This window comes from Pollachius pollachius (assembly GCF_949987615.1).
Source record: "Pollachius pollachius genome assembly, chromosome: 7".
Classification (NCBI taxonomy): Eukaryota; Metazoa; Chordata; class Actinopteri; order Gadiformes; family Gadidae; genus Pollachius; species Pollachius pollachius.
The window spans coordinates 12,102,869-12,113,471 of record NC_136940.1 but is presented as its reverse complement, the minus strand read 5'-3'; the positions used below and the strand labels follow the sequence as shown (position 1 = coordinate 12,113,471).

Here is a 10,603-nt window from a genome sequence, read left to right as displayed (position 1 = left end):
TGGCACCCATTGCACTCCTGACCATCCCTGGAAGAAGGGATCCCCTGCTATGCGTTTCTTCTCAAGATTTCTTCCTTGCTATTTTTAAGTTTTTTCTTGCCCTTGTGGGGGCTTGGGTAAAGGGGGGTGTCATACAAATGTGGCCTATTAAGCCCTTTGAGACTGTAATGGTGATTAAGGGCTATACAAATAAAATTGAATATGCAATAGGACAGGGCCGCCACCGGTTAGGGGTACTTCATTGGAATTAATGGGGGCGGTTGTTTAGACGCGCGCCGTAGGCCTCCGGTGTGTGTTGGGCTTCAGGCAGTACTGGAAAATAAGTGCTGTGTTTCTTCCTAAACTCTGCATATACTACTCACATTACCCACCTGCTGCTTTGCCCAAAGAGATCCAACCACCCAAACTGGTGCAAACATTGAAATATTGAATTTTCAAAAGAATTATGTGAAGTAGTCCTACAAGGGCTTGTACAGACACATTATTTTCTCGAACATTCTATTTCATAAATCATAGCATACAACTATTATTCTGTTCCCTGAAATGAAAGTCAAAACAAAACTTTTTAAATGGTTTTTTTTTTTTTTTTTTTTTAAATTGCACAAAAAAAACTGAAATTGTTTTTAGGGGTTTGAGGTGGAGGGGGTTTTGGAACCCAAAATATTTCATAAGTATCGTGTTTTGTACAACTGTACTGTACATCGGTGTCACTAAAATAAATTTGACGCATTTCACAGCTGGAAGCAACCTGTCAAATATTGACAAAAGGAGAATTGCTGCCAATGGTGACATCATTCATTCCGTCATCACCTCTTCCTGAACTACAGTACATTCATTTAAAAAGGAAAAAACATAAAGGAGTTTAACATTTAAAGAACATAAATACAAAAATTGTTTTTAATAAATGGTGCCCATCTCTACCTTTGAAACTGCCTTAATTGTAGTTCTCAAAAAGATGTCATTTCATTGGTCGATTTGTATGTGAATAACATTACTGCAAGTCAGAAATGCCTGACACCTTTACAGCCAGATTATATATATTGAATTCATCATTCATCTCAGACATGACCAAACAGGCATTGTTTAACTGTAGCATGGATAAAGTGATGATTGTATCCTAAAAAAGGTATGGTATTTTAGCAGAGGTTTACCTTCGACAAAACATGAAACGACAAAAGAAAGAAAAAGAAAAAATGGACACTTCACATGGTGCAGGTAAAATGGATATGCCAACATTAAATAGAAGGCGAAGGAGACTAGGCAAACTATGCAAGCTCTGACTGTGAGACAGAAGTGGGTAAAACTAGAGAGGAAACTACTAGAGAGAGATCACAGACTCTGTAAGAGGACCGTATCAGAAAGTCTCACAAAAAATACTGCAGTTCCATTAGTCACACCTTCATGTACACATATACATAGGCAAAGATACAGCTTTGATTTACCAACTGGGCTGAACTTTACAATTATGTACAAATGAGCGCGGTAATCCTGCTTTGAATCAAATGGCATCCGGTTTGATGAAAAGGGCAGAGAAAGCAAAGGCCAGGAAAACTATTCCTCCAATGATGGTTACTACATGAAAAGAAAAGAAAGAAAATACAATTTAAGGTTCAACACTTTGGTTTATTATTTTTGATAATGTGGGAAAATAAAACCTTTTCACACTTTGACCTGCTTTAGTCCAAAGAGAGTAGACGACAAAGCCGACATAGTATCGCAAAGCTGATTGAAGGCTATGGAATCAGCCCACTAGGGACAGAATGCTTACCTGTTCTGACAGAAATCTTCTGCGCAATCATTCTTCCTCCGATGACAGCTAATCCTGTGCAGAGGCAGTGTCCAATTGTCCCACCTACTGCTACTCCAAATGGATCCTTTATTTAAAAATGAATGAATAAATAAATAAATAAATAAATAAATAAATAAATAAATAAATAAATAAATAAATAAATAAATAAGGTATAAACTTTAGGGTTTAAGGTCTAAAGCTTTTGTGTGGCCAATGTTAACAAGACAGCACATGTTAATGTTTTAAAACAAAGTCCATGAATCCAATAACCCCTTCTAAAGAGACAGACAACAAATAAACAAAGACAACACAGACAGGCATGACAACAAATAAACAAAGAACTTGGCGGGGTGCAGACAGACCTCCCGGGCAGCCAGGATGATGGTGGTCAGCTGGGACCTGTCACCCCACTCGGCCACGAAGGTAAGGGTGAGTGCCTGCAGGAAGATTGGCGAAATGAAGCTGTGCCAATTCCTCTGGGGCTGGGCGTTTCCGGAGCCGGCCTCGACGTCTGCTACACCGTTGGCTAGCTTGGCCCGCTGGAGCTGTACAGAGCAAACAGAGCAGGTATTTTTGTGCTTTTGTGCTTACTCTTGTGCTTTTGCCCAAAAGACTACCTCTGGGGGAAATCCTTAGTTTAGATAATGGAAAACCATAGCCCCGGCCCCACCCGTTGCTGCTCTTAATTCTCTGAGTAAATTGAATGGGAAATTGAATAGTGGCGTATTTCCATCAGCGGGTACGCTTCGGCCCAGCACACCCCAGCCCAGTAGTGTGGGTGCGGTATAGCCCAGCTCAGTTATGGCTCGCATTTCCACCGCCAACAGTACCCTTATGGTAGGGTTTAGGGTTTAAGCCGGATGGCAATAACCACAGCAGCTATGTTAACATTGTGACCTTATAGCCAGACACAGTGTAACCTCCAAGGAAAAAGAAGAACGAGACACAATAAACAAAGAGGAACAATGTAGGACGTCCAAGAAAGATGTCCAACTTCTGCACAACATTTCTTATATAAACAAAGCTTTTGCCGATGTCCAGAAATACCTGGCGGGTACTGCGTTTGTTTGTTGTTATAATCCCCCTATTGCATGGAAGTGACGATTCAGTCGACCTATCAACGGATGGTGTGTGTAGCTTGAACTTGTTGGCACCCTTTCACACGTCTCAGTACCCCAATGGAGGAGTACTGCGAGCTGAGTACGGCTCAGTCCGATTCACACCCACTTTTGGTGCTGGAAACACAAACCGTGCCGTACCTTTGCACACCGAACCGACCCGACGGTGGAAATGCGCCATAGATTAGTGTCATGCCAAAACAGATACATTTCAACTGCTTTTATTTATTGCATTAATGGGGTGTTTCCTTCGTTCGTGTAACTGTTATGAGCTAATTAGTATGTCCTAGTTTCTTATTGAGCTGAAAGTCACTTAGAGATGGTGGTTACTTAACTTGTTTAAGGAGGCTTGCAGGTAGACTGCAGACATGGAGGGTTGAGCCCAGTACCCTATCCGGCCCCCATTCTACGCGTTTAGTGGATTAAATAAGGTTCAGATTCTGTACCTCTTCATCTTTCTTCTTGATCTCTGCCTGCACCTCTTCCAGCTCCTCCTGGCCTTCATCCGGACTCATCTTCAGCCCCTCTCGGAGCATCCGTATGCCAAATATGGCAAACAGAGCTGTGGACACGTAGTATGTGTAGATCCTTGGGATGACGGTGGTAGCGTAGCCAAACAGCACTTTGAAAACCACAATATATCAACTGTTAATGAAAATGGTCAGAAAACACTGACATTTAATAATGCTTCTCACCTAGCACTCTTACCTGAGAGGCAGGTCATGACACCCAATGCCAGCATGGCCCCCACTAGCACAGTCAGCCGGTTATAACGCATGGCCATGATGGCTGCGATGAAGAATGTCTTGTCGCCCAGTTCAGACACGATGATGACAGAGAAGGATGCCACAAAGGCATGAATGAATCCCAGGTTGCCCTTGGTAGGATCATCTCCACTTACTGGAACTATAGGATGGGGACTTAGTGCTTTCTGCAGAATAAAGGAAGAAAAAAAACAAAGGAACACACACAGAAGTTGGTATTTGTGGAGGCTAAAATTGTTTAAGATAGACCTAGAAAAACGAGAACGTCTTAGAATATAGTATAGCCTCTTACGAAACATGACCCAGAACATAGCCCTGCATATGGAATCTTTGTACCGTCACCATGTCTACTTCATTTATATTTTGTCTGTACGATTCCCACGATTGGTTCCTGCATATAAATAAAATCATACACCGTATACAAATAAAATGTACGCGGAAATCTGTTTGGCATAGCCGTTTACCTAGCACTTCGTTAGCGGTCTAGCGCTAAGGAAACCGGACCTTCCGCTTTTAGACCACTCAAATAACTTAACGGTGAAATGCTTGAAGTACAGTGTGTACCTCTTGCTGAGACTGTTGGACTGGTTGCGGTTCCTCTGCGATGCCGTGGACCCCGAGCGACAACAACAACACGACAGCAGCGAGCCGCTGCACGAGGACCACATCAGCCGAGCCGTCTCTTCCGCCGACCGTCCGAGGCATTTCAACGAAGCAAAAAATCTATTTGTGGGTGTCCTACAGAAATGCAGCTAGTAGGTCAATTAAGATATGTTTCTCATGAATAACACGATGTACTTAGGAGGAAATTGGTTAACTTCATATTAGCTACCTAAACATGTATAGCGAAGAACCCCGTTTACAATCAGGGAGCACTTAAAGTAGAAAAAAACTTGCTGCTTCAAAAGCAAGCATTCCGCAACCCAGATTGGACGATAGAATGAAGGACGCGCCCACTGTCTGGTTCACGTAGCTTAAAGCTATTGGTTCCTCTGACTTTCAATACAACTCGTCATCGAGAAATAAATATGGCGAAGTATCAAAGTCACTAACTATCTTTATTTATAAAGTATCTGGTATACAATAGGACTACACACAATACGACTAAATAATATCAAATAGTCTTGCTCTTCAGCAGAAAATGGAAGGAATAGGAATTAAAATACGCTTGCAGATGTTGTTTATTAATAGCTAATTAGACTTATTTGATGGTTATTTACAAGATGTTTAACTTGTTTCCTCTCGGAGCACACTAATCTTCGTCGCACCACAGCGGGAACCATATCATTGATTTTTGGAAGCTATCAAAATTTCACTCATTTGATGGATTCACGTTATGAAAATAAAGTGCACTCATCCATTTATTTTAGGAATTGGTACAAATGTTTGATGATAACCATTGTACACATTTACATCAATGTTTTAATGCATTACATATATTAGTTCCTGTAAAGTTAATGTTGAGTGAGATAATTGTGGACCTATTGATATATTATCATGAGATTGTTTGTTATGGGGTGAGATTTTGACATAATTATTAATAGCAGTCAGCTGAACATGGGTCTTGCAAATGAACAATTTAATGAATGTGCAATGTTTCTTACAAATATTTATAAATTTCGGATACTGATACATTGAGAACATAACTTCTGTCTTTAAAGTTAAAAAACGAAGAACAAAAGCAACAAAAATGTGATGATGTGTCATAAGACAAACGGTAAGAATGCATAGCGATGCCTTGGGTAGCCTTCAAATTTCGTCATGTAAAACTCCTGGCAGAGCTGAGCAGCCAGAGCCTGGTTGAACAGGACATAGGAGACAACAGTCCACCAGGTTAGAGAGAGGCCTCCGAACACCAAGCCGAGTGATACGTAGATAAGCAGCTCTGCAAAGTAATGCGGACAGGACACCAGCTCGAACCAGCCTCCATGGGGAACGCCATGATCAAAGGTCTTCACTGTTCCTGAAATATAAAAATAAAATAAACATGAAGTAGACTGAAAGGCTAGTTCTCTCTAGCATTACTCTAGCATTTTGGTTTTCACATTATATAAAGTTAGAAATTAATCATCACATAAATTCCCATCCAACCCTTCTATGTTCAACTAATCTGCTGTTCTAGTGCTGTGTTGTGAGGACATCGTCTTTCATCAGATACACATTATCTTCTGATCAAATAATTGAGTGAATTATGCAAGTTAGTCGAGTTTAATTACGGACTCAGCCACTTACCTGAATTCCCAGTACGGAGCCTGGCCAACGTTACCAATGAGCTGTGTTGGAGCAGTGATGCACTAATGAAGAGAGCTGTTCCTGACAAATGGCCCAAATCCAGCTGGTGGAACAGAGAGCCAACACCTGGAAGGAGTAGGAGTTATATTTAGATCCCAATACAGGTTAGAATACTAAGCATTATTATGCACCGGTATACATTCTTTGTTGTATATTTACTGTTTTGGAAAAATGTATCCTAATAATAATCTACAATTATTTACAAAAATATATTACCTTGTTACTGTTTAATTTTAACTGAAAACTGTAGCCACAAAGTCTGATACTGAGAAAATGCAAATCTTCTGACTTATATTTTGTGTACATTGCTTTATTTGCATTGCATCCTTGCAGAAATGTCCACTTCCTCCAAATGTATTGCAAAATAACTTAATAATAATCCTTATATAATTCAATAATCCTCTCCATAATGGTCACTCCCCTCCTCTTGTTTTCTTTGTTGTCACTGGCCACAATGTGAAATTGTCCCTAATAAGAACCATGTACCCCCATTGTCTCAATTCAAATGCTGGGGTTAATGCTCCCAGTGTGTCATCCCATGATCATGTTCTAATATACAAAATAATAAGATGTCAATAAGTGTCCTCAAATCAATAATTCGTCATAATTTACAGAGATAACATTAAAAACATATATATAATCCATACCTTTTGCATCAAGGAAATTATTGGAACAAATGACTGTCAATCCAAGTATGATGTAATATCCAATGCCAAACATATATTGGGCAATATGTATGACCCCCTCCGAGTAAACACTAACAAATAGGCACTCTAGCAGTCTTCTGAGTGAATGGCTCCAGAGAAACAGTTGCACCAGCAAAGTAGATAATTGTGGAACTAGAAGACAGAACATTGGCATGAATATCAGACAGACAAGTGTCATATCTGTTGACTAAGTCTCATATAAAGCTAACGAATGTTGACTATTATAAGAAAACGCGTTGAGATGTACCTTGACTCTCATTCCATTGCATTCCACACAAAAAGCTCAATAAGTAAGTCAACCACTGCGGGTATGATTGGTTCTGAAGCTTCAGATGAAGGGACAGGACTAGAAGGAGGCCGTTCCAAACAACGGATACCGCATAGAAGTGCCAGAACCATCTGAAAATGGGAAAGTATTGGATTATCACTAACTTCAATTTTTCAATCCATCCACAAAACACTTGCATGTCAGTTGTCCTAATGACCTATATTGTATATATTTATTAGTTCAAATAACTAGCCACCGGTCACCTTTTTGGAACATCAAGTTTATGTAGCCAATAGTCCCGTTTACTTTGCTTTGTTTTGCCGTAACGGATGAGATCCTGGAAAAACAGAAATAGCGGATTTTGCTCATGTTTCGTCTGGAAACGAGGTGACAACTTGTGAATCAACAGAGCTAAAAGAAATCCTGATGCTAGGCATAACCATAACAAAACAATCACACACATCTATCATATATCTGGTACAACCTGGCGAGCCGTGTGCGCGTCACATAGTTGTGTGCAGCATGAAAAAGAGTCCGTTGAGAAACTAATGCTGCGTTCAAGCAAAGTTTTTATCAAACCAGCTCGAAAACAAACAACACAACATTACATTGTATTACACGCACAGCAAGACCGTGCAATGCATTTATTGGGGACAGGAATAAAGTAGAAATGTAATCAAGTGTGTAAAAGCATTTAGCAACGACATTAAAATAACCAACGGGGTAAAAATACAAAGAAAATAAATCTCTTCAAAGGGGCTGCCCGTTTGTTGAGAGCGTCATCACTGCTCTTGGTCTATTCTCAGAATTCCGAGAGATTAAAGATCCCATGTGTTGAGTGGATAAATGTATGAATGCATGTAGCTATATTTGTCCAGGAGGATGCGATGTTTCGCCAAATATGGCATGGAGTCACGTGTGACTGATGACGCCTTTTATAAGTGAGATGTTCCCCTTCTCGAGGCCCCCGGGAACAGTGCATACTTCAGCAATCCACCAGAGCTCAGCGGCGAAGCCTGGTATTGCAGCTGTTTAGCGGCCTGTGGACGGGTCCCTCAATTCACGGAGGTCCGGAAGTAGATATCGCCGTTCACTCCAATACAAGTGGGGAACAGGAATGTGTCTCCGCAAAAAATGTCTGGATATCAATCAAAGGCTCATAATTATCTTTATGACATGTACTAAAAAAAGTAAGTTTTCTCTTTTCAAAACGCGTTTTATTAGCCGTTGTCTTTATTTATTATGGGGTGGGCAGCCGAAAGGAGTCGTAGTGAAACTGATTTTGTTTCTTTAATAGGTCCATGTTTCGGCCCGGCATCCGAGAGGGCTCAGTGCCATGGACCTATTAAAGATTAAAGTTACCTATTAGCAGTGTGGGGCAAGTTACTTTAAATTAGTAACTTAGTTACAGTTACTTCTTTCAAAAGTAACTGTTACTTTAAGTTACTCGTTACTTTCAAAGTAACTAGTTACAAGGGAAAGTAACTTTTTTTTTTCTAAATGATCTTATTGTGTTAATGTGGCAAAGGACCTCCCTAACTGGATAGCTAGGGAGGCTGCCAGTCCTCTGGCTTGCTTACACGTAAGTCCTATCCTACCACAAGCGCAATGCGCCACATAGTGACCTGAACGTGCCATAGCAGTGTAGTAGTGTGAGTGCAAATAAATGAAATATTTCCATTGTTTCCAACTGTTTCCAACCCTCTACAAATACACACACATTATTTTGGGGTTGATGTGGCATAGTGTTCGAAAAAACAACTGTAAAATTTGATCATTGTACCCAGTATCACTACGATGAAGCAGTGGATCAACAAAACACAACATACAGTATGTTTTGAAACTTTTGATAGGCATATTTATCATAGCCATTGAAACACGTACAAAGTATAGTTTTGGCAGTGCAAAAATTAAACTGTGCCTCAGACCATTTAGCAACTGTAGGAATCAATAGTGCAAAACTGATACAATCGAAGTTTTCAATGTAAACACAGTGACGTTTATCCGTTCTTTGTAAGTTAACCTTAACTCAAAACAGCTGAACTCCACCAACTGGAGACCTCATCATCAATAATGATGGGCAAATTAAAAGTATTTTCAGCCTCACAAAGAGAAACTAAATAAATAAAAAGTACTTTCAGCCTCACAAACATAATTAATGTTTAACAAAAATATTTCCTCCACTCTGGCCGTTTAGATAAATAAAACTGATGAAATCAATAATGGTGGATAAAGTGCTTAAGTAGTCTATGTTAGTATGTCTATGTCTATTTCAGTCTTTGTCCATACATCTCCATCATTTGTTTAGCTGTGTCTGGCTTATAGACTGTGCAACAGGCTTTGTAAAATCAAGCTTTTGTTGTTTGGCTGGAGTGGCTTCTCCTTCAGCGTCGGCGGAGCTGACGTTAGCAGCAGCATCACCTGTGTTACCTTCAGGGTCTTTTTCAACTAGCTTGGTAGATGCCTGTTGTTTCTGAAGATGTTTCATCAGATTAGAATTGCTAGTTTTTGATGTGGCTAGAGTTTTCGAACCTCCGCAAAGATGACAGGTCACCAAAATATTCCTTATGTCTTTTACTGTCAGAAAGGAAAAATAATGTGCATATTTCCATGAGAAAAATACAACGCCTGGACCGTCGTCGACTGCCACCATTGTTTTAATTCATTTACTTGCGCGTCGCTGCGTCACGTGACTCACGTCCGCTTCACGTCCACCACGGAAACTGTAGTCCTAGGTTATGCACGTGAAGTAACGAGTAAAGAGCCTGTTTAAATCGCATTAACGATAACGCGTTACTGATTTTGACAAAGTAATTAGTTACAGTGCTCGTTACCGCAAAAGTAACGTAGTTACTGTAACGCGTTAGTCCCAACACTGCCTATTAGACCTGTTAACTTCTCGTGTCCGAGGTTGTTTTTTCCTTTTACTTAACATGAATGACGTTGATGTTTTTAAGGGAATGTGGTGACTTTTTTATCGCTTAAAGTCGCCGACGCCGAGGGATTTGTAGACTGGTTCAGCTCACGCTTGGACTCAATAACTCTGACCTCTGCTTGCGATCATTGCGATTCACCATTTATTGATCCATTCATTCAAAGGATCCAAAGACACAGACTGGCATATTCTATGTAATTCTTACTATTTTAGTCTGTTGTTGTTTTTATTGCTTGATTGTTGATTTGTATTTATCTTTGCCCTGTTTTGATGTTGTGCAAGTGTTTTAAATATTTTATTAATTATACATGTAAGGTGTCCTTAAGTGGTCTGAAAGGTGCCCATAAATAAAATGACTTTTATTATTATTATTAATTTAACATTATGGGTCCATCAAAAGCAATGTAGACCTGCCATTTACATCTTTAATCGTATTTACATACAGTAGGCCTGATTTCCTCTGTATTTTTTCAGTTTCAGTATTACTTGTTTTTTAAACCTGACACACCATCATATCTGTCTGATTTATGCAACCACACGTTCCAGAAACAGAAAAAATATATTAAAAAACGAGTGGTAATTATGATTTTTTATATATATACAAAAATGAAAATGTATATACAAGGTGTTTTTCTTTATTAGGTTAAAAATGGACAAACTAATCTGAAATAATAATATTTCAGATTAGTTTGGGGGGGGGGGTTAGTAACTTATACTTCCATGGTCGGTA

The 10,603-nt window shown here is 39.7% G+C and overlaps 2 protein-coding genes across 3 annotated transcripts; both read right to left on the bottom strand.

Annotated features, from left to right (window-relative positions):
* Positions 1 to 579: 579 nt before the first annotated feature.
* tmem165 (transmembrane protein 165) lies at positions 580 to 4,558 on the bottom strand. Its single transcript, XM_079740473.1, has 6 exons — positions 4,236 to 4,558; positions 3,616 to 3,838; positions 3,354 to 3,529; positions 2,152 to 2,334; positions 1,769 to 1,874; positions 580 to 1,572 (listed from the first exon to the last, which is right to left on the bottom strand). Exons 1-6 carry the CDS (start codon positions 4,374 to 4,376, stop codon positions 1,499 to 1,501), a joined length of 903 nt encoding a protein of 300 aa, XP_079596599.1. The 5' UTR covers positions 4,377 to 4,558; the 3' UTR covers positions 580 to 1,498.
* A 354-nt stretch (positions 4,559 to 4,912) lies between these two features.
* Positions 4,913 to 7,435, bottom strand: srd5a3 (steroid 5 alpha-reductase 3). 2 transcript variants are annotated; one of them, XM_079739123.1, is made up of 5 exons: positions 7,202 to 7,435; positions 6,918 to 7,069; positions 6,611 to 6,802; positions 5,904 to 6,029; positions 4,922 to 5,634 (listed from the first exon to the last, which is right to left on the bottom strand). In XM_079739123.1, exons 1-5 carry the CDS (start codon positions 7,399 to 7,401, stop codon positions 5,375 to 5,377), a joined length of 930 nt encoding a protein of 309 aa, XP_079595249.1. In that variant the 5' UTR covers positions 7,402 to 7,435; the 3' UTR covers positions 4,922 to 5,374. The 2 variants fall into 2 exon arrangements, with proteins under 2 accessions (XP_079595250.1, XP_079595249.1); XM_079739124.1 differs by lacking the exon at positions 6,611 to 6,802 and having other exon boundaries at positions 4,913 to 5,634.
* Between the last annotated feature and the right edge of the window lie 3,168 nt (positions 7,436 to 10,603).